Source organism: Pseudoliparis swirei, chromosome 16 (genome assembly GCF_029220125.1).
Source record: "Pseudoliparis swirei isolate HS2019 ecotype Mariana Trench chromosome 16, NWPU_hadal_v1, whole genome shotgun sequence".
NCBI lineage: Eukaryota > Metazoa > Chordata > Actinopteri > Perciformes > Liparidae > Pseudoliparis > Pseudoliparis swirei.
Genome location: NC_079403.1, coordinates 24157006 through 24181307, shown reverse-complemented (window position 1 = coordinate 24181307; position 24302 = coordinate 24157006). Strand labels below are relative to the sequence as shown.

The following is a 24302-nucleotide window of genomic DNA, read 5'->3' as shown; positions in this document are numbered from 1 at the left end:
CAAGGTCGCAGCCTGATAGCTCTGAGGTCATATAGAACGATGATGATGTAATACTTCTTATTTAATGGTAAGGAGCTAAAATGTCTTCGCAGCACTAATTATATATAATCACCACACTGTCTGATGTGTTTCCCCCTCCCCCGTCACTTCCTGTCCCTTCCCGTCACTTCCTGTCTCAGCGCTGGTCGTCCCCGACGGGGCGTCAGAGAAGGCGGGGCTTGCGGGCGAGCTGGGCAGCGAGGAGGATCTGCTCTACGAAGAGTTTCGCGGTTCCGTGCATCACTTCGGGAACCCGGGAGGAGGCGGAGGAGAGCAGCTGGCCATCAACGAGGTAGGCGGCGTGGAGGCGGGGCCTAATGTCACCGTGGTGATGTGAGCACCGTGACGGGCAAAACTAAATTTTAAAAAATGGTTAAGACGTCGTTACGCCAATTTCTACTCCAGTAGCAGTTGGCACGATAGGCGTGGAAGTGTAGCACCCTAGGGCGTTGCACCCTAGGGCGTTGCACTCTAGGGCGTAGCACATTGGATAAAGAACTACAGGCAAAAAATATAAATGTAAAGTTATAAATAAATATATTTGTAGGAACAAATGAGCCCAGAGCTCAGACACACAGAGGGGGCGTGTCACGGCGTATTAAGTGGTAGTTGTGGTCTGTTAATGGGATTTTATGGAGAAATAAACCCTAAATTAATAATAAAAATTTCGTCTTTACGTCTGCACAGGCGAAGCCGTCCTGGATATCAGGATGTAAAGATCGTGTTAAATCATAGATGATATGAGTCCATCATGCATCAACGCCATGAAGGACACGCCCCCCAGAAAGACCCACACTTTATATTATTCATATTATTCATGGATAAAACAACACGAGTGGAACCTCATCATGAGACATGTCGGGGTTACGTCTCTTTCCCAAGGACACGTCGACATTTATTCATATATTTATATCAACGTAACAGCATCTATACCTGTTTGTTTGTTTTATTCAGACTTATTTGTTCATTTATTTGATATTCTACTATCACATTTTTTATGCATCCTTTATTTGAAAGATGAAATAAAATCTACGGTGTGTGTGAATGCAGCAAACGGCACTCAACCTTAATTAAACCTGCACGGCAACACACACACACACACACATTATTTCCCTTGAGACCCACCCATTATTCTGCATGGCCTCCACCGAACCCCCCCCCCCTCTCCCCCTCCTCCTCCTCCTCCCGGGTTGCTATGGTCCCTGCCTCAACTATTCCGGTATCCAGGATACACGTCTGACACACTCTCCATCCTGATTGGCTGCCAGCATATGCAAGGGTGGGCACACACGGAGAAAGAAAAAAAAAGGAAGGAAGGGAGGGAGGGAGAGAAGAAGAAGAAGAAGAAGAAAAAAAGAGAAGAGGGCAGAATCCTGCTTGCTATACAGATGGATGGTTGAGGCCGCACAGCTCCGGTGCAGAGCAACCCTGAAACGGGAGGAATAAAAGAGGACAACGGATGAACAGATGGACAGATGGATTGAGAGGTAGAGACATCTGAGAGAGAAAGAGAGAGAAGCCGGAATAATAAGACGGAGGAGAAGACGAAGAGGCACGAGAGATGCAGCATCCCATCCACCTTTCATCCTGACAGCCGAGGGGAAGAAAGGAACGAGAGGCTGAAACCGGCGGAGGAGAGAAGGAAGAAAAGAGAGGGGGAAGAGCTTGAGAGGAAAGGAGTGAAGGAGGTGTGTCGGAGGTTGCTAGCACACGAGCATAGCTTCACCACGCTGACGCGGATCGGTACCCAGCCTCGACTCTGCGGGCCGGTGGGTGGGGCGGGGGTGGGGGGGTGACGCCAGGCATCGGCACGGTGGCAGGGGAAGCGGAGGAGGAGGCGGCCGAGCGGAGGAGGAGAGCGGCGGCGCCGGAGGAGGACGACGACGGAGGAGACGGTCGAGGACCAGGGGGAGGTGGGGGAGGAAGAGGAGGAGGAAGAGGAGGAGGAGGAGGGGGCGACGCGGTGTGGTATGGAGGCTCGGCGCTGAGGAAGAGGAGGCGACGCCGGGGGAGGGGCAGCGGCGCTGAGGAGGAGGAGGAGGAGGAGGAGGCGGCGGCGGCCAGCAGGCGGCTGACGGCGCGCGGCTCCGGCTTCTTCACCACCGTGCTGCGCTGCAACCTGCCGCCGGAGACGCAGAAAGGTGGTGGTGTTCCTCATCATGATGCTGCTCATCGTCATCAACGTGGTGCTGATGTTCCTGCTGGCCTTCCAGTAGAACACACACACACACACACACACAGAGACCGACACACACACACACACACACACTTGAGGGGCCGAGGACCAGAGGACTGATGGGGGTCCAACGTGGGAGAAACAGAACTCAGGTACCAGACAAGGAGAATGTTGTGTGTGTGAGAATGGATGATTTTTGTATACTTATTGTCTTAATGAAACTTTTTACTTTTGATGTTTACTGTGTGAGAGAGACGGAGCGAGTTCACCCGAGTGAGAGAAGAGTCATCACCTCGGACCTCCAGGAATAAGTGTTCCTGCAGATGGTTTTGATTCGGCCTCTCTCTGTTTTTCTATTCTGTAATTTGACCGTTTCTCGACTAATTCTATGACAACAACAATTCTGTCTGACTTCCCCACCGTCTGTGGCTCTCAGCGAGAAAGATGTCAATATTTAAGAAGATAGAGTTACATTAAAGACTAAAGCTCAGCTGGACTATGTAGTTTTGAACTAACATCACTCAAAATCTAGGAAATAGTTAATTTTTCAGGACTATTTTGAGCAGCAGGAAGAAGTTTTATACACACCGTACTTTCATTAATACATTGTTATTATTATTAGTATCTCTATTTAAAAGGGATTATTATTATTATCTTTATTTAAAAGGGATTATTATTATTATCTTTATTTAAAAGGGATTATTATTATCTTTATTGAAATGGACCATGTACAGTTAAAACAAATGTCACCATTTGATGCTCTGGACCAGATTGTAGCTACACAGCTAATTAGCATATGTAGTCCCTTGACAGACCATAATAAACATAAACAATAACAGACAGTTGTGGGTTCTGCAGATAGAATGTGTTAACTAACAGAAATACAGAATATTGCCGTCATAACCATGAACATACGTACGACTCGTTTCAACATCAATGAATAGACCCTATCAATAATTGAATGCCATATAAAACATTAATATGATATTAATGTTTTACATCGAGTACCACGCCCTCAAATATTTTATTACCAACTATCATTTGATTGTTTCGTGTCCCGTCTTTCCTCTGGAGGTTTACTTGATCTGATTGACCGCCCAGTGTTCTGTATCTCTCTTGAAACATTCACTAAAACCTTTGACACAGGAATTTAAAGACATCTTGTTTCCCGAAGCATCTATAAAAGAAAGAAATGGCCTCTTTGGTTTAATTAATCCCATGGCATGTGAACAGTGTTTTCATCACGGGCCGTAATTACGACTCAATTAACCAATAATCACTTGGTGCTGATCACGATACCGCATGACCAGTAGTGAGGGTGATAAACAAGTCAACGTCCACTTATAGTTTGGTACGTGACGCCGACAGCGGACCCCTCGACTATCGTCCCGCTTCAGTCACTTCACACAACATCGTTTTCTCTGAGCGTGTAAGATGGACGCATGTATTTGTAGAAAGTCTAAAAAGGTCTAAAAAGAGCGTCTGTTGAGAGTGACTAAGATCAGAACTAAGCCCAACCTCTTTGGTGTGGCCCTTAAAAAAGAAGTAATATCACATATATGTATATAACAATATCCAGTTGGGACCTCTCATAATCAGTTAAGTCTGCAGCATCCAGCAGGTCTGTGTGTGTCTGTGTGTGTGCGTGCGTGTGTGTGTGTGCGTGCGTTTGTGTTTGTGTATCAGCTATTACTGTTCACTATCACAACATTGATGAGTAGTTTGTGTTCTTCGTGTCGTGAAGAGACGTTTCTCGAGAGAAGGGCAAGCTGGTGTCGGTGTGTTGCCTAGCAACAGCCGTATCGTCATGATTTATCACTCGAAGACGTTTAGCAGATGGAAAAACAACACTATGGAGGTTGTGTGAAAAACGTCCAGACTTTTCCTACTACTCAGAGAAGGGGGGGGGGGGGGGCACCATCTTGGATGTTCTCTATTGGCCATAGAAGGTCTTCTAGGTACCTTACCTAGAGGGTGTGAAGTTCTTCTAGGTACCTTACCTAGAAGATGGGAAGGTCTTCTAGGTACCTTACTTAGAGGGTGTGAAGGTCTTCTAGGTACCTTACCTAGAAGATGGTAAGGTCTTCTAGGTACCTTACCTACACAATGGGAAGGTCTTCTAGGTACCTGACATAGAAGATGGTAAGGTCTTCTAGGTACCTTACCTACACAATGGGAAGGTCTTCTAGGTACCTTACCTAGAAGATGTGAAGGTCTTCTAGGTACCTTACCTAGAAGGTGTGAAGGTCTTCTAGGAACCTTACATAGAAGATGGTAAGGTCTTCTATGTACCTTACCTACAAGATGGGAAGGTCTTCTAGGTACCTTACCTAGAGGGTGTGAAGGTCTTCTAGGTACCTTACCTAGAGGGTGTGAAGGTCTTCTAGGAACCTTACATAGAAGATGGGAAGGTCTTCTATGTACCTTACCTACAAGATGGGAAGGTCTTCTAGGTACCTTACCTAGAGGGTGTGAAGGTCTACTAGGTACCTTACCTAGAGGGTGTGAAGGTCTTCTAAGTACCTTATGTACAAGATGGGAAGGTCTTCTAGGTACCTTACCTATAGGGTGTGAAGGTCTTCTAGGTACCTTACCTAGAGGGTGTGAAGGTCTTCTAAGAACCTTACATAGAAGATGGTAAGGTCTTCTAGGTACCTTACCTACAAGATGGGAAGGTCTTCTAGGTACCTTACCTAGAGGGTGTGAAGGTCTTCTAGGTACCTTACCTAGAGGGTGTGAAGGTCTTCTAGGAACCTTACATAGAAGATGGTAAGGTCTTCTAGGTACCTTACCTACAAGATGGGAAGGTCTTCTAGGTACCTTACCTTGAGGGTGTGAAGGTCTACTAGGTACCTTACCTAGAGGGTGTGAAGGTCTTCTAAGTACCTTATGTACAAGATGGGAAGGTCTTCTAGGTACCTTACCTATAGGGTGTGAAGGTCTCCTCGGTACTTGCCAATGGACATCTATTCTGTCTCACCTACCTTCACAGACTTGGTCAACCTGTGGGAAACAATGGCTGAAGAAGATAACTGGTTAACCTCAGCGATGTGAACGCTGCACTGAACTTGTTGAATGTTACCTACTCGTCACTTTCGTGGCTGGTTGTCGACCCCTCGATATTCACGGCTTGACTCAAAGGGCCGCGTGTTGCAGCCGTGACCCTTCTGTGCTGGTTCCTTTGCAGCTGATCAGCGACGGCAGCGTGGTGTACGCCGAGGCCCTCTGGGACCACGTCACCATGGACGACCAGGAGCTGGGCTTCAAGGCCGGTGACGTCATCGAAGTAGTGGACGCCACCAACAAGGAGTGGTGGTGGGGTCGCTTCATGGACAGCGAGGGCTGGTTCCCCGCCAGCTTTGTACGGGTGAGACAAATTATTTACATATATATTTATATTAGGGCTGTGAAACGATTAACATTTTTAATCGAGTTAATCACAGGTTTTTGTGGATTAATCATGATTAATCACATATTACCGATATTCTCGGTATATTTTGTGAGAACATAGAGATTTATGACAAAAGACGGATATATACATTTATACATTCTTCTATACAATGGTGCTGCAACTCAGCAGTTATTTAGCAGTTTTCTTCCATATGGAACATTAATACATCTTCATCCTAAACAGAATGTTTCACCCTCCTGTTACCTTTCGGGTCAATTTGACCCAATTCAATGTTTAATGTCGGTGTTCTTTGGGGTCAATTTGACCCCAGGCTGTTTTTCACTGTGTCAAACATATCAGAAATATCAACTTTTTTATTTATTTAAAGGGCTATTTAGGTAGTCAACAAACAAACATAAAGTACCTCACACTTAAACTTGGGAAGCAATATTAATTCTAATAATTTTCTGGAGGTTTTAATTGCTGGGGTCAAATTGACCCCGAGGGTAAAATATGTTAGTAAATATAAAGGTAACAGGAGGGTTAAACAGAACATTTTCATCTTGTTTGTCAACCATTAACTCCACCATGATACAATCTAAAGGCCTCTAGTCTTCCTCTAGCAGCTGCTGAGGCAAACTGACTGTGTGGGTTTTCTTCATGAACTGGGCCGTGATGAAAGGGACGGCGGGGACACCGCTGCAAAGCTGAAACCTCACCGGCCCGGACAGGTGGACAGATTGACAAGTGACTTTTTTTTGCTCGGTCCCGATGCGCGCACGGAGCTCTGTGGCGCGCGAGACGGAGATCGATAAGTGTTAACGCAACGCGAAGAGACAGAAATGACATGCTGCTGTGGAGATACGATCAACAACAGACGTTTAGTTTAATAAAAGAACAAAGACGTGCTCTAGAGAACATGTCAGGGGCGGGCCAATCTTTTAATGTCATGCGATCTACCGACACTACGCCGCGATCGACTGGCAGGTCGCGATCGACGTGTTGAGACCCTGATCTACAGGAAGTAAAAGTCGTCACAAGGTTTCCGGAGGTGAACCTGCGGAAGGATCATTACCGATGAACAGACCGTCTGCATGAGAGCGGACAGAGTTCAGATTGAAGTGGTGTATTGGAAGCTCATTTTGCAAGTGACTTTTTTTTCGTCCCGACGACCAACAACAGACGGATTGGAAGCTCATTCTGCGCATGCGTTAAATGCGTTAAAAAAAAAAAACTAGTTAAACCTGTAATTGAATTAACTGAGTTAACGCGTTATTTTTCACAGCACTAATTTATATAAACCCCAAAAGTCTTCCTGAGGGGTTTAATGGTCACCTGTGTGCTCCTCAGTTGCGGGTGAACCAGTATGAGCCCATGGAGGAGTATCTGGCCCATCTGGAGGAGGCTGAGGCTGGAAGGGAGAACCGGGCCGGTCTGGGACCTGGTCTACCCTGCAAAGAACAGATGAGGACCAACGTCATCAACGAGATCATGAGCACGGAGAGGGACTACATCAAGCACCTGAAGGACATCTGCGAGGTCAGGAGTAGATCAAGTTTAATGTAATGCTTACAATAAACCCAACTCTTTACCATAACCCTAGAACATTCTCTCTTCTGATTGGATGTCCTGTCTCAGGGTCTTGGTAAGGGCTTACTAGCAGCGTATGCTTATATGGGTTATTGTGTATGTATGTATTCACATGTTCAGCATGATCTGATAGTTCTTCTCCGTTCCCTTTAGGGTTACATCAAACAGTGCCGCAAGAGGACCGACATGTTCACCGAAGAGCAGCTTCACACCATCTTTGGCAATATTGAAGAGATCTACCGATTCCAGAGGAAGTTACTGAAAGGCCTGGAGAAGAAATTCAACCGAGAGCAGCCTTACCTCAGCGAGATCGGCTGCTGCTTCCTCGAACACGTAAGCTCAGTCAGAGCCAGGTATAGCGTAGGTATAGGCCCGGGGTCGGCAGCGGCTCTTCATCCCCGAAGCTTCATAGACAAGCATTTAGCCATTTGAACAACTTTTAGTTCGATCCTGAGTCCTTTTTTTAAAGCCTGTATAACCTCCAGCAGGATAAAATTCTTTGTTGCTTTAATTCTGTTAAGGATTGTCTTCAACCCCAAGTGCACGACAACAGAAAGTGTTAATGTTTAGCCAAAAAACAGGGCGTAGTTTATTTGAAAAAACCAAGGGAGCGGAAAGTTGATGTTACTAACACACTATTACATAGTAGTTACCACTGAAGCAGAGTGCTACTATCATCAAGTCTTTTCAGTGTGATCTGCGTAGCTTGATCTCAAAGACATAACGCTAAGGAGTTTCTGTCTAAGTGCATAAACTCTATGATTGGTGGTGCAATTGGGTACAAAGCTCACGGCACTAAATTGGTCAGAAAATGTTGCTTCGTTTTCCAAGACCATCAAACTCATAGTTGAATAGTTTGTGAACAAGCTTCTTACAGGAATGTGAGTGCATACCTTTTTTTTTTGCCGTGTACCCAAGTATTCTACCTTTCCTCTGACCCATTATTATCTCGCTGTTCTTTATGTTCAGCAAACAGATTTCCAGATTTATTCCGAGTATTGCAACAACCACCCCAACGCTTGCGTCCAGCTCTCTAAACTGGTGAAGGTCAACAAGTACGTGTTCTTCTTCGAAGCCTGCCGACTCCTCCAGAAGATGATCGACATCTCCTTGGACGGCTTCCTGCTGACTCCAGTTCAGAAGATCTGCAAGTACCCGCTGCAGCTAGCCGAGCTGCTGAAATACACCAACCCACAGCACAGGTGACATGGACTTTAGAGATGCATATGAATATGACAGATGCATGCATACCATTGGTCGATAACCATCATTTTCTTACATTGGAAACCGTAGTTTAACACCAAAATCATAAGTCAAGCTCAGCGGGCTCACTATATTTGACTTTTTAGTATCTTGTCCCATCCCAGTACATGTTTCCCAAATTACGGCCTCATTAAAGCAAATACCTTTAGTTATTTGATCTTTCCTTAGTGTCCAAAAATTCCATGAAAACACTAAAAGTCTCTGAATACTTTCAGATTTCGATACTCTACCGGTGACTTTCTTCCCCCCGAGAAAAATATATAGTTTCATTTTAATTTCAATGCTCAGTACTATACTAAGACAGCTGCAAACTGTGGTCTTTAGTCTCTTTACTTAAAAAGGAAGACATGGTCCATTTGTTGGGGACTATTTTCCGTGACGGATTAATCCGCATTTGGTGCTTTAGTGTTATCAGATAGTTTTTGGTAGATACAAATAAACTAGTGTGTGTTTGTGTTCATGCTGATGAAGGATTAAGAGCGTGACTCGTTGATGTGTTTTTAATGATCATATGGCATATGAAATAAGATACACATAATACACATTAGTAGGATACGTTCATGGTTGGCTTTCGGTCTTTTCATTATAAAACTTCACCATGTCACTCTGTACATTAGGGACTACAAAGACGTGGAGGCGGCCTTAAATGCCATGAAGAATGTGGCGAAGCTGATCAATGAGAGGAAACGGCGTCTTGAGAACATTGACAAGATTGCCCAATGGCAGAGCTCCATCGAGGACTGGGAGGTGTGGCCAGAAGCATATTTGTTCTGAAATATTCCCTCTACTTCATTCTGTTCAATGCAACCGCAACAGGGCTGGGTAGCAAGTAACATCTGTGTGTGTGTGTGTGTGTGTGTGTTGGGCCCATGCAGGGAGAAGACGTCCTTAGCAGAAGCTCTGATCTGATCTTTTCGGGAGAGTTGAGCAAGCTGTCCCAGCCTCAGGCCAAGAGCCAACAGAGAATGTTTTTCCTCTTCGATCACCAGATGGTTTACTGCAAAAAGGTGCCTCGGAATTTTGTCCGACTTTACGCTGATGACTCAAGACAGAAGTTGGGGACACGTGGACTTGTGGTATCTCTCTGATATAGGATTGTAAGCTGACTAGAGAGACGCACTCTGACATCTCAGGCTTCTCAGCTTGTGGTTGGGGAACTCCAAGGGGTCACACGATTGATGGGATAGGGAATTATGAATACTTGTACTGTATTCTCTGTTTGCCATCTTCCATTTGTTTTACACCATTTCCCCTTTGAATAGCTGTGTTGGTGTCACGAGTGGGTATAGCTGTCTTTACGTTAAATGAGCGACAAATAAACATGATATTAACGATATCCATTGTAGTGCACTTAAAACCCCTGCATGTGGGCTCTTGTTGGTTCTGTGGATTGCTTGGGTATTGGACTTTTTAATTGGATTCTTCTCAGGCTTACTGTGCCATCGTTCTCATTGCAGGACCTCCTGCGGCGGGACATGCTGTACTACAAGGGTCGCATGGACATGGATTACATGGAGGTGATAGACGTGGAGGATGGCAAAGAGAAGGACTTCAACATCAGCGCGAAAAACGCTCTGAAGCTTCGGGCGCCGGCCGGTGACGGAGTCCACCTCCTGTTTGCCAAGAAGCCGGAGCAGAAACAACGCTGGCTGAGAGCCTTCGCCGACGAGAGGATCCAGGTCCAGCATGACCTGGAGACAGGTCGGATATATAATAATACACACACATGTGATCTTCTAGCCAACCTCTCAGCCAATGCCTCATGTTCTGCCACAGACTTGTGATATATTTACTTTCCGTTTATTTGTATAGCCCATTTTCACAAATCACAAATGTGTCTCAGAGGTCTTTACAATCTGAACACATAGACATCCCTGACCTTTGACCTCACATCGGATCAGGAACAACTCCCAAACAACCCTTCTGGTGAAACAAGTGAAGAACCCTTGAGGAGAGAACAGAGGAGGATCCCTCTCCAGGATGGACAGGTGTCATAGATGTCATGTGACCAGAAGGAATCATTACACACATTAAAACACAGTAACAACACAATGAAGATGACAGAGTGGATGAAGAGTTGGTAGTCGGCATATTCCACGATCCATCAGGCAGACGGAGGTAGAGAGGAGGAGTGGGCGGAGTCTCAACAGGGCCATGGCGTAGTTGGTAGTCAGCATATTATAGCATACTTGACCTTAACCTTCTCACTCTGTGGCGCCTCAGGAAGTGTTGGGCTGTCAGCAGGAAATGGATTTTATCTGATGCTGACCCAAAAAATAGAACGGAATGTGAGGCTGGTGTCCTCAGTTGTTGAATTATGACGACTGATGTTGATGTTTTATGTCCATTATGTCCTATTTAGAAAGCGTCATAGGTCAAAAGATGTTGTATGCTCTACATATTCTGATGATACTGGGCTAAATAAATAAACCTGACTTCTTAGTGATACTCTTGTTGTTCTCCTTTCAGGATTCTCTCTTACAGAGCTCCAAAAGAAACAGGCGATGCTAAATGCCTGCAAAAGCCATCCGGCTGGGAAACCCAAAGGTATGCAACACGTGTTCTTCCTCTCCGCCGCGGCTCGCATATGGGTCACCTCACTATGAACAACATATCAGCACTGATCCATCACGCCGACAGCAGCACGTTCTACCTGTAGCCTTCACGCCTTTCAAAATCACTTCAGGACTCACAGCAAAGGGTTGAGAAGGTCCGCACCGGGGAGGGGGCGAGCTAACGGATGTAGCTAACGGATGTAGCTAACGGATGTAGCTAACGTCAGAGCCGTGCATTCAACCCACTGAGAACTGCCTCCAACCTCGCAAATGAACTACGCTTGTTGTATTTACCGTTATCATTCAGGGAGGGAGAGGAATAGCCAAACATGAGACGGAGAGAAGGAAGCCGTCGCTAGCTGCTAAGCTAAAGTATGGTGGCTAAACTTAGCAGAAGTAAACAATGTGAAAATAAGACTGTTGGATTTTAGAGATAAGTCGCTAAAAGAAGTGTTTAAATACTCGGATCTAGAGAATATCACACAATCAGCTTGGTTTATCCGGAGCTTAGAAAAATACGCGATCAGAAGACGTGAGGCGCTACGCTCACCGGAAGAGAGATGATGCGTTCAATGTAAATATAAAAACACGCTCCCCTCTCTTTCTGTGACGCCATGTCCTCTTCACCTCCTCCTCAGCAGTGACCCGACCGTACTGCGACTTCCTCCTGCGCCAGAAGCACCCGGCCCTCCCCGCCGCTCCGCCCCGGCAGCAGGTCTTCATGCTGGCCGAGCCCAAGCGCAAGACGTCCACCTTCTGGCACAACATCGGCCGATTGACACCCTTCAAGAAGTGAAGAGAACGGAAGACGTGGAGCAACCAGAGGAGAAGAAAGAGAGGAGCTCTCGGCTCGTGCCTGATCGACCCTTTTTAGTCATCTCGTTTCTTTCCTACGTGTAACATTGCCCTAATTGACACATACTGATTTATTGTATAGATGACGATGATTATCACGAGGAGGTCGTTTCGTGAAAGCACTTTATCGGTTGGTTAACAATCACACTTCAGAATGGAAAGGTCCTGGAGACGCCGAGTCAAACAGGAAGTGGATTCTTGCTTGACGACTAGTACTACTACTCAAACTACTCCTACTACCACCACTACTACACCCTCAAGCAAGCGCAGTTGGTATTAATCCTTCTGCTGTCAAAGAGCGCAGGACTCCTGATCATGCTGCTTCCGTGAAGACGTTGGCCGTCTTACACAATTGTGTCATTTATTTCCACCGTTGAAAAAAATGTTTTATGATTTCACAGATGCCAAGGGATCACCGTGTCGGCCACTTTGTTTTATTTAGTTTGTTTTCATGTATGTTTATGAGGGGAAAAAAGGGACAAACGGGGGGGGGGGGGGGGGTAGTATACTGATCTTTTCTCTGTGCAAATATATAATCGGGATTCTTTCCTGTTTTGTGAAATGCACATGTCAGGATTTTGGTTTTCTGTACGTCTCTGGCGCCTCTGTGTGTAAAACACTCGACACACGTCATCAAACGCAAGAAGAAAAATTCAACCGGCGACACATTCCTCGAGTCCGATCCTCGACTCCTTCTACCATGTCAATGAAATTAAACAACCTGTTCTTTCTTTTTTCTTCTTTTTTAAAGTGCCATTTGAAGTGGGCCGTGAATGACTTACAACGGCGTGCATGGATGTGATGAAGAAAATGACTGTGAAAATGTTTTCTTTTTTTAATCTCTTGAAGAACCCATAGCTATATTTAACCAAATTCAGGATCTGAGGTTTCATGACAGCATCACACACCAATGTTATGTGATCTCTCCGTGCTCCCGGTCTCCAGTATCATCTGATCTCAGATCAGTGACATCCACCCTGTAAGTGCTCGTTTCCCCTGTTATCTTCAAATGATTTGAGCCTCTGACTACATGGAATATTAAACATTCCTAAGCTTACCAATGTGACCGTCAGTTGCAGTGATTATTATCAAATTCCTCCACAAGTATTGGTCTGTATCGTGACAACAGGAGGTTTAACTTGCAGGTTAAACACGACTTCTTATGACATTAGAATAAGGTCTTAAATGTAGGCCCCAAAACTTCTAAAAACTTGTATTCTTAATGTTTTTTGGGGTATTTTTTCCTTTACAGAAAACCATATCCTCTATTTTTTTCATGTATTCGTAGTCAACTGGTGGACTGTTGAAACTTCCTTAAATGTATTAATTAATCACTCCCAGCCTGTCTTTTGTTGATTATACAGACATTCTTTAACATCTATGGCTCTTTCTATTCACAGTAAAATAATTACTTTGTACAATATCTGCACATGGTTAAGTGTGTGTGTGTGTGTGGGGGGGGGGGGGGTGGCATTGTGCTGCTGATGATTGCTGCTGATTGCAGTCTGTGATGAAGATGCAAACTTGATGTTCAAGCATCAAACAGAGAGACCCGGAGTCCCCCGGCCCTCGAGGTACGTATCCTCTGTCCGTGGATTACTTCAGTCGTTGGAGTTTGAAGAAATAGTTTGATAACTTTCACTTTCAGATCAGTTCCCCTGTGAGAGGGGAAACTATTGTAAATATAATGCTCTCTTACACTAAAAACATGTTTGATTTTATTTAGACTGTAGCTCAAAGACTTGAAATAGACTTACCTCATCAAACTTGAGATTGGCTGTAACTTTATTAATATTATTAATAGCAATACATGTTATTTGTATAGCACCTTAAAGGGTACTGAAGGCATTTTACATGGTGAAGACCAACAATAGAACCAACAGGAAAACAAGAAAGATCACAAGAGAGTGAAATTAAATAAAAAAACTAGTATCACAGGCTAAATGCAGATTTAAATAAATGGGATTTAAGTTATATTTTGAAAGGGGCGAGCGATGGAGGATGTCTGAGGTGATGGGGGAGAGAGAGTTTCCTCATCAGAATCCTGCATACCAACTTATTGACTGTAATACGGCTGTTTCCTGGTTCCTGGAGTTTTTCAAATTACTCTTTTTTTTAAAAGTAGGATACCCAAAAAGCCTTTTCCTCAACATGCATGACGTCTTTTCAGGGTTAAGGAAGGAGATGCCACTCAATCATAAATCTGATGCAAGCGTTTTATTTTAAGTTTGAAAAGGAACATTTTACCATCTGCATCATAAAAGTCATACATTATTGGGCTGATATCAATAGTGGCTAAGACACGCGGCTCAAATGAGTTCCTAAAATGCATCACGAGTCATGTTGGATGAGGCTGTCGTACACATTTTATGTACAGATTTAATGCAGAAAGTAATATTTCCGATATTCTACTGCCTTATCACGACTAAAGCAGTTCATCCTCTTCTCAAGGTCTCCAGGGACCCATATTCCAAATATATATATATATATATATAGATCATATACATGACAATATATGAATGGATTCCCATCAGTATCAGTTTTATATGCAAACATATCCATCGATGAATTGCATACTAATGAGTGTTAAATGTTGGAACAATGCTTATGAATGATGAATTAAATGTTTACGCATACTCATTAGTGCTAAATAGCATGTAGTTATCATGAAGTGCTCCCAGACGTTCTGATTGGACGTCGACTTTACAGTTTATAGTAAATATGACATGACGACACGGCTACACGCCGTGTTCACTTCTGCCGTCGGCGCATGTCGGCATATTGAGCCGCGTAGGACTGCCTGCTGGAGTGATGACCTTCTTCTGTCTCTGATTCAGAAATATCCTCTTCTTCCTCTTCTTCTTCTTCCTCCTCTTCTTTCTCCTCCAGCTCCTCCTCCTCCTCCTCTTCCTCCTCCATCCCTTTCTGGTGTTGTAAGGTGGTGCGAGACTGCAAAAAATGGACGGAGCAGGACTGAAGTTTCGTATCCACAACCTGACGTCGGTGACGATGCTTTGGCTAACATCTAGAATACACTGAGCTCCTCTCTCCTCTATGATACACTGAGCTCCTCTCTCCTCTAGGATACACTGAGCTCCTCTCTCCTCTAGGATACACTGAGCTCCTCTCTCCTCTAGGATACACTGAGCTCCTCTCTCCTCTAGGATACACTGAGCACCTCTCTCCTCTAGGATACACTGAGCTCCTCTCCTCTAGGATACACTGAGCTCCTCTCTCCTCTAGGATACACTGAGCACCTCTCTCTAGGATACACTGAGCTCCTCTCTCCTCTAGGATACACTGAGCTCCTCTCCTCTAGGATACACTGAGCTCCTATCTCCTCTAGGATACACTGAGCACCTATCTCCTCTAGAATACACTGAGCTCCTATCTCCTCTAGGATACACTGAGCTCCTCTCTCCTCTAGGATACACTGAGCACTTATCTCCTCTAGAATACACTGAGCTCCTCTCTCCTCTAGGATACACTGAGCTCCTCTCTCCTCTAGGATACACTGAGCACCTCTCTCCTCTAGGATACACTGAGCTCCTATCTCCTCTAGGATACACTGAGCACCTATCTCCTCTAGAATACACTGAGCTCCTCTCTCCTCTAGGATACACTGAGCACCTCTCTAGGATACACTGAGCACCTCTCTCTAGGATACACTGAGCACCTCTCTCCTCTAGGATACACTGAGCACCTCTCTCCTCTAGGATACACTGAGCTCCTCTCTCCTCTAGGATACACTGAGCTCCTCTCTCCTCTAGGATACACTGAGCACCTCTCTCCTCTAGGATACACTGAGCTCCTCTCTCCTCTAGGATACACTGAGCTCCTCTCTCCTCTAGGATACACTGAGCACCTCTCTCTAGGATACACTGAGCTCCTCTCTCCTCTAGGATACACTGAGCACCTCTCTCCTCTAGGATACACTGAGCACCTCTCTCCTCTAGGATACACTGAGCTCCTCTCTCCTCTAGGATACACTGAGCACCTCTCTCCTCTAGGATACACTGAGCTCCTCTCTCCTCTAGGATACACTGAGCACCTCTCTCCTCTAGGATACACTGAGCACCTCTCTCCTCTAGGATACACTGAGCTCTTATCTCTTCTAGGATACACTGAGCACCTGTCTCCTCTAGGATACACTGAGCTCCTATCTCCTCTTCCCTCTCTCCTTATGGATGTTTTAGGATACACTTTCCCTATGGTAACAGCGACGTAAGGCTCACCCTCCGGACCGTGTCAGGATACTGGCTGTGATGTTTCCTGTGGATTTGACCGGTGGTCGAGAGGCTTTGGCTTTTGGGGGAGGCCAGAGAAGTACTCGGGTAGCGGCTCATGAGGGGAGAAGAGTAGCCGGTCAGAGGGGGGTCCAGAAGCCCAGCCAGAGAATCAGACATCTTGATCCGTCCACTGAACAGCTGTGGAGTCATAAAGACAGGACGTGGTAAATGGAAAGTACTCGTATCACTCTTTCCATTCCCTTTCAGACTTCACAGGAAACAGCCCAGGATTAAGGGTCTGGCCTCAGGACACGTCGACGTGGACTAGCGGATCGCCACTGAGCCACAGTCGCTTTAGGAAAGAGGTGTTTCACGGCATTTAACCCTAAACAGGGAAGAGGTGTTTAATAATATTTAATCCTTAACAGGAAATAGGTGTTTAATAATATTTAATCCTTAACAGGAAATAAGTGTTTAATAATATTTCATCGTAAACAGGAAATAGGTGTTTAATAATATTTAATCCTGAACAGGAAATAGGTGTTTAATCCTAAACAGGAGAGGTGTTTAATAGATTCAAGCTACATTTTTGCTAAATTAAGTAATTATAATTAATCTGATATTCTACTACATTGGCCTGAAATAGCTACATTAGTTAATAGTGTTGGTTTATTTATTGAAATATTTGCTTGACCATTCAAATCCTGGTTGGAAATATTCAGTAAATCTTTTGGTAAAAAGTCAACGAGACCTCAGCAAAGTATTTAGTGCATATGTTGATCACATCTCTACATTGGCCAGGAGGATCAATAAGTGATATTTGTCATGTGGTTTGTACAGATCGAGGTCAAACTAACCACTAACTACAATTTCAGATCAAGAAAATCCGACGTTGAGGACATTTGTTGAGGGGTCACGAACTATCTTCTTGTTTAAAGAAATTTAATGAATATCCATTATCAGGACACATTTTATGGCTGAATTCTGCATAAATATAAAATATCTAGAACAAGTCAAAGGAGCTAGCGTAAATGAATATGAATGCAAGGTGCAGTTAGGGTATGGGTGTGCTAGACTACTCTCTTAAAAATAATGTTGAATTATTTGAATATATTATATATAAATATTGATTGAACATTAAGAATTATTGCTTGTACAGTACTTAAACTGATACGCTGCACACTTCATGTGTACACCTCATAACCATTACCACATCAGTACCACATTGTAGTCTCATGTGTTACCCGCGGAAGCTAACGCAAGCTAGCTAGTCGTCTGAGCTAACGAAATAACGTTTTTTTTCGAGGCGTGGCGCTATACCTCCAGATCCTTGTGCGTGTCCATGGCCTCCAGGTTGTGGTACGTGTGGGCGAAGATCTCCAGGGCTTTGGCGTGGAAGAGCATCTCCACTGTGATGAAGTCGGTGAAAATCCTCTGCAAGAAACAGACAACGCAGTGGTTGTTGTCAGCGGGACATTTTATTGGTTGACCGGCTGGAGGACGTTTGTGAAGAGGAAGCGTGAGACGGACTTTGATGTCCTCCAGTTTCTGTCTCTGGAAGTCTCTCATGGTCTCTTCCAGTTGTCTGATGCTGCGCTGGGCGTTGCTGGAAGCCTTCTGAGCGTTTACTTCTGCCTGGACGTTAACACACAGCGCAGAACACAGAGCTTCATTCCACAGTCACACCTGCTTGAAGGATCGTTGACGTGACGACATTCATGAGATGATCGTAAAATCATAAAAACATGTACGTTACCTGAGACTGAAGGATATGGTCAAGAAAATGTAAAACTGTATGATGATGGAAAGACGTGGCAGTGAATGTAATAAGATATTTTATTCTATATTCTATATTACATATTTGAGTTGCTTGCTTCTGATCCACCTCCTGATCTATGTGTGATAAAAAACCTTAAATATATTATATTTAAAAATATAATAAAATATTTTTCTAATAAACAAACAAATATTGTAAAAATAAATAAAATATTTGCTAGTAAACTGAACAATTTATTATTTTGCTAATAAACTGAAAAATGCATACGACGCCTCAATATCTTAATATTTCAATGTTACAATGTATTTTTTACAAACTTATTCAGTAATATATCAACATATTTACTAATAGTTATATAGTATATTTAAAAAACAACCTATTTTTTAGGTTTTTGCTTGAAATAACATACCCCAACTATAAAGGGTTATATCTCTGTATCCCCAAATTGTCATTTTGTCTTTATGTGTTTGAACTCATTAAACTACCTGTATACCTACATACATGAGGATTGATGATGTAATAAATGCCCTTCACAGAGTCAAATCAATCTGTATTGCTGTTTTTCTATTCATTGGCTTCTCTTATGCGGTTAATGAAGGTGTTTTATTCCCAAGATAAGTGGATATTTCTGTCCTGAACCTGAAGTTCCTCTCCAAATGGTCTCAAAAGGACAAAAGAATAATTTCCACCTCCTTTAATCTGGATATGGGAGCAGTGTGTGATGAACTGGAAGACACTAACAACAACAGAGGAAACACCTGCTGAGTTTCGGAAGTCTTTAGAATAGGACAGCACTGTAGGGATGTATTCAGATGGTTTCTTGCACGTTAGATCCCTTATCTCTTATATTACATGAGATATTCAGATATAAGACAGGATTTCTGTTCAAGATGCTTCAAGTATCACATGTATCTCTGGAAACGTAGGTCTCCTGTAGATATTTACCCAACCTTCTGCGTACCTTGCTATGTTTGTCCTGCTTGACCATGTGGTTGGTCTACGAGGTTTAATGAGTCATTCAACAAGTTCCCACTGAATGTGTGTGGGGTGAGAAGAGTCACACGTCGTGAAGGATACAATGCTCTGTCGGTCTGCCGGGTTCCTCAGTCGGATTTTTTCCAGTTTCCGCAACTCCTTCAGCTCTCTGTTGACGTCCGTGCTGAACTTCTTAAGATCTGCCTGAATATGTAGACACACTGTCAGCTCATAGAACACACAACGCTCTCAATAAACAGCAATGGTTTGATCAAATGTATGGACTGACCTACGACCTTATAGCCTACCATTGCCGAGAGGTACCTACCTCTGAGAGCTCCTGGCAGAGTCACTAAGGACTGGTTTCGAGTCACGAAGTTAAGACCAAGAACCATTCCAGAAACTTTACTGAGTGACAACTTTGAAGCCAAGCTGGCTCACCCAAGACTATAGGCCCTCTCCTCAAGCCAGGCCTGGAGGATGTGGGATCAAGTGCCTCCCCAAAGCAAAGACGTGGACATTGTTGTCCTCTCCCCCCAAACTACGACACTATTTATCTACCAAGGGGAATGTAGAGAGAGATTGTACCACTGCATAACCTCCGGGGTGGCGGTGGATGCTTGGGGTCAACATGGCGTGTGACTGACATTAGACACCACTGTTTGGTTCTCTTTCCTACTGACGGTTTTCATTGCTCTCTGCATCACTTTTAAACTTCCTACGGTTCCTAAACCTAGAAACATGGCTCCAGTATCCTCTTGTAACGGATGATGAAGACGTGGCGCTGTTGTGCTGATTTGAGCCGGACTGATAAACCGACCAGGACCCTGTAGGTCTAGACCAGGGGTGTCAAACTCATTTTCACCATAACTGAAACACTCTATAAACTACTCCCGAACATGTTGTTAAATAACTCCCTTTGCATTTAATTCCTGTTTATTTGAGTACATAAGAAAATGTCTCTAATATTATAACATCAATCCATTTAATTTGAAACCTTCAAAATAAAAGCACAGGATATTTCTTTTGAAATGTCTTTAAGAAAGGGTGATCCTATGTCGTTCAAGTCGTCAGGGGTCACATAAAATGATGTGGTGGGCCGAATTCGGCCAGCGGGCCTTGTGTTTGACAGTTCTTCTGGAAATTGCCTTTAACAAGATTTAATAATATTTAAGGACTCAATAATTGGGTATTTTCTACATCAATTATTATTTTATAGAGTGTAACAATCCAACACTCTTCATTCCTCTAGACTACACATGAGTCGTCAGAACCTCTTGTAGGGTAACGCAAGCTGACAACCCATCATGCAACACTCTGGGAATGAGTTGCAGAGACGGAGAGGAGCTCAAAAATTAACTGTCAGAGAATCATTTCAACTGCTTTGCAAGAGTCGTACAGCATATGAGCATGTGATGGGTGGACGAGATCATCTGGTGTTTTATGCTCTGCTGAAGTATTTCCGGTCTCACGTAAGAGAAAAAATGCTTCAAGGAATTCTTGTTAGACTATTGAATGTTCAAGACCGATTCCCATCCAGGTAGAAGTCTCTGATGTTCATGTCCCTGCCTGTCTGTGCACTGTATCTCAACTTATATTTATATTTGTTATTATCACGCCGTGTTCATTGTCGTTAATGTCATTGTCTATTGTTGCACCACCAGCCATGACACATTCCTTGTATGTGTAAATATACAAGGCAATAAAAAGGTTCTGATTCTGATTCCATCAAGAGTCTAAACGTGTTGAAACTTTAACAATGTGTCCCCAAAGAACAAGTGTTGAAAACAGGGAGACACCTTAAAATCAGAGTTGTCGATTCGGGTCAATATTGTTGCCGATATTAGTTTCTTGCAGGTACATCAATGTTGGAACTCACCCTTTTGCTTTTCACGATGTCTCCGTAGGTTTTCAGTGGAGCAACCACTCTCGTCTCCAGTCGTTCGACCTGCAATGACAAGGCGTCCACAAACGAATAGAGACCATTGACGTCCATCACTTCAGGGTCCCTTACTGACCTGAGCCTGCCTGTAGTCCTGCACCATGGCCAGGTCTTCAGCCATGTTCTTCAGGCCGATCTGGAGCTCTGGGTCCTCTCTGCTGGAGAAGTCGAAGAGCTGAGCCACCAGCTGGTCCGCCTTGTCTCTGAGCTTGGCCGTCTTCCTGGTGTAGGAGGCCAGCAGGGAGCAGATCTCCCCCAGGTACTGCTCGGCGTGTTTCACCGTCTGCTCCATGCTTTTCACCTGGACATCCCTGCTACGACGAAATCAAGAGACGTCAATGTATCTTTCGCTGTTTCACATTGGGAATAAAGTCGCTTGGTACCATTCCAGCCGAAGCCCCTCGGCGTGGATGGAGCCGTTGGAACCGTCTTCATCGTATTGTCTCTTTTCATCATGTGAAACATAAAATCCGGGGACGCCTACCTGGAGAAGAGGTTGTTCATGTTTGTCCTGGCGTCCTCCCCGGCGACCCCTCTGCTCTGTTGTTTGCCTTGGCCGATTCCCACCTGCACCAGGTAACAGAAGACTGTTCCCATGGAAACCACTACAACAGAGGGCGTGTGACCGCTGTGTGTTGGGGCTGTAAGTGAAGCTCTCCGCCACATGATGGGAGCAGAGGGCTATCATGGACATTTACTGGACCTTAGAATTAATAAGAAGTCTCTCCGTCTTGCCCTACAAAGGATTATGTGGTTCATATTACAAAGGAGAAGAAAAATCACCATGTCATTTCATTCTCTGTATACGGTACACAAGAAGATGGACTGTGGTTCACTAACCCTAACCCTCCAATCAGAGCATCGGAGGTTCGATCCCCGGCTCCACTAGCCCTAGTCGATGACCCTTGACCCCACATGGCTCCCGTAGCTGTGCCTCAGTGTGTGAACGTTAGTGAGTCCTGATGGGCAGGTGACATCTTGCTTGGTAGCTCCTCCCATTAGTGTATGAATACGTGTGATGATGACAAGTAGTGTTAAGAGCTTTGAGTATATAAGTATAGAACATTTACCACTACCATTTACAAGAGTCTGCAACACAGTTTGGTTTCATACTCTTAGCTGTACTGCCAGTGTATTGGGAGCACGTTGCTTCTTTAATAAGATAAGATAATACTTTATGTGTTAACCCTAACCCTAAAATCTGAGGGTTGTGTGGTTATCAAGGACTCTGGAGAAGTATAGACTTGACGGTATTGATAGAGCATAAGAAGTCACGGTTTATGGGGACAAATGTTTGAATTTCTGGTTTGTTTGTTTTGTTTTTGTTTGTTTTATATATATATTTATATATAAGTAAGTAAGTAAGTAATTTTTTTTCCATAAGTACATACATAACGTGTACATACTGACAGACATTAACAACAGAAAAAATTTACGATCTTTGGAACAAGTTTTCAAGTAATCATAGGTCAGGGCCAATGTTCCCTCTAATTTTTCATGTGTCTGGGCATACACACAAGCTCCCTGAGCACACTGAGGACCACTGTGAGCAACATCAGATGTGCACGCTGTGGCCACACACCAGTATCACACCTGTTCAAAACCTTGGATCATAGCAAGTTACATGGCTTATTAAAAGAATCAAATTACAGCAGCAATTTTCATTAGTTTACTTTTAATATAAGCGATTTGGCCCACTTAAAATGAAAAAGACAAAAATCTTGTTGTTCATGAGATGTATAGTATGTTATATATGCGAGAGTCCTGCTTTGGCCTGGCTATGGTCCAGTTATGGCCTGGCTGGGTGTTCTGTTCTGGAAGAAATGAGACATATACACCTTTCAGACATAACATTTTGTTCACATTAAAACATTCACATTTTGCTCAATGACATGTGCTGTCGCTCTTTGTCTGTAAAATATCTAATTACAGTTTTTTTATGAGCATTTCTACTCCTCATAAATTATCTAGTAGTAACAGCATTTAATGATAAATATCCATAAATAAAAAATCTTAATAAATGTCACTAGAATATGCACACATTTTGACTTAAATGTTATCTTATTTTTCACGTCTGTCCTTCTCACTTCTCCAATGGTTGTACACTTTGTCCAGGTTGATGCTTCGTCTGCTTCTTGCTTTGACTTTATGCGCATCAGCTGGTCCAAATGTGCCACTTCAAGGACTCACATATTGATGCATTCATTTTGATGGCAAGTAAAATATTGTCAATGAGAACTTTAACTTGCTTGGGGTCAGATTTTGTTTTGTGTGACAGCTCGTTGCTTTTCTCTCGGTCTTCTGCGCCAACCCCCTGTCCCACCTTGAGTCTTCGTACAATTCCAACAGCTTTCAAATGACTTTTCTGCTGAATGTGACGCTTGAGGTAGTCCAACTCCCATTCAGTCCACAACGTTACCGCTGAAAGCTCATTTGCTACTTTGGCTTCGCTGCATGTTTTGCAGAGTAGACCTTTCTCACTCGAAAAAGAAAAAATCTCCCCCAGTTTCACCGCTTGTTCTTCTATTTGCACATACTCCGACAGCCATTCCATCCTAAAAGAACCGCATTTCTTTTTTACTTTGGCTTGGTGAGTGGATGTGTCGCTGGCGCTGCCCGTTCGTTTCGCCATGATAAGGGGTTGCATCTCATAACCCCGCCGTATTGTTGTTAGCTAGCTAACCTGCATGGTGCGTATGGGCAGGGCACTATCAATGCTATGATTGGCTGCGTAGCGTAAGTAAACCGTATCGTATCATTGGCTGGACACCTGTCACTCACTGTGTTACATTGAAAAATGGTACACAAAACACATTATTGATCAAATTAATTAGATTAGATTAGGTCTAATATTAGATATGAATTAATACGTTTATGGTGAATTTTATTTTATGCGCTGCATAGATTTTCTTGTGCGCTGAGAATGTGCGAGCAGTGCGCGATTGCACAGGCGCGCAGCTTAGAGGGAACATTCAGGGCACTTATAAGATAGATAGTTCAGCCTTAACCCTTTCGGTCAGCCACATGTATCTTTCTTCTTTTTTAAATTCCTGTTGGTTGTATAGGTCGGACAACTAAAAAGTTCTTGTTACACAAAAATATTAAATCATCTATCAAACTGTTATTTAAATAAAACTAGCTTGTATAATTTCTACTTACGTGTTGTTTACACCTCTTATTTAAATGTATCTTATTTTCTCCTCTTGCATCTCTATTTATTTGTACTTATTTCTGTCTTTCGGCTGCTGTAACACCTGAATTTCAATTAAGTATAATTGTTTTTTTAATGTCACTCCGCCCACATACAACATGTAGAAGCCACATAGAAGACATTTAATTAATTCAAAACATGTAACTGTATCTAACTGGGACTATTTGGGTGAAGAAAAAAGCATCCATGAGTTAAAAACATGTGAAAAATAACAGGTTACATACCTAAATCTAACTATTACATAATGTTGATGTTTCCCTAATTGCTTCCAAGCTGTTTTTTTGTTGCCAGATGAGCAA

The 24302-nt window shown here is 43.6% G+C and overlaps 2 protein-coding genes across 7 annotated transcripts in view; one reads left to right on the top strand and one right to left on the bottom strand.

The window, feature by feature from the left end:
* The window catches only part of arhgef4 (Rho guanine nucleotide exchange factor (GEF) 4), a 35266-nt gene extending 22340 nt beyond the window's left edge, over positions 1-12926 (top strand). For 4 of the 6 annotated variants that reach the window (XM_056434151.1, XM_056434148.1, XM_056434153.1 and 1 more), the window contains 10 exons: positions 180-331; positions 5403-5582; positions 6957-7145; positions 7350-7529; positions 8166-8398; positions 9077-9206; positions 9335-9466; positions 9917-10160; positions 10929-11006; positions 11653-12926. In XM_056434151.1, coding sequence (XP_056290126.1) covers positions 180-331; positions 5403-5582; positions 6957-7145; positions 7350-7529; positions 8166-8398; positions 9077-9206; positions 9335-9466; positions 9917-10160; positions 10929-11006; positions 11653-11810 — 1676 coding nt within the window. In that variant the 3' untranslated portion in view covers positions 11811-12926. Of the gene's footprint in view, positions 1-179; positions 332-2208; positions 2368-5402; positions 5583-6956; positions 7146-7349; positions 7530-8165; positions 8399-9076; positions 9207-9334; positions 9467-9916; positions 10161-10928; positions 11007-11652 lie in introns of those variants that run through there. The other 2 variants (XM_056434149.1, XM_056434152.1) reach the window with 2 other exon arrangements.
* A 915-nt stretch (positions 12927-13841) lies between these two features.
* On the bottom strand, positions 13842-21358 carry LOC130206298 (CBY1-interacting BAR domain-containing protein 2-like). The gene is made up of 9 exons (XM_056434205.1): positions 21277-21358; positions 20869-21103; positions 20730-20798; positions 18953-19054; positions 17855-17860; positions 17629-17733; positions 17419-17532; positions 16105-16296; positions 13842-14818 (listed from the first exon to the last, which is right to left on the bottom strand). Exons 1-9 carry the CDS (start codon positions 21294-21296, stop codon positions 14621-14623), a joined length of 1041 nt encoding a protein of 346 aa, XP_056290180.1. The 5' UTR covers positions 21297-21358; the 3' UTR covers positions 13842-14620.
* Between the last annotated feature and the right edge of the window lie 2944 nt (positions 21359-24302).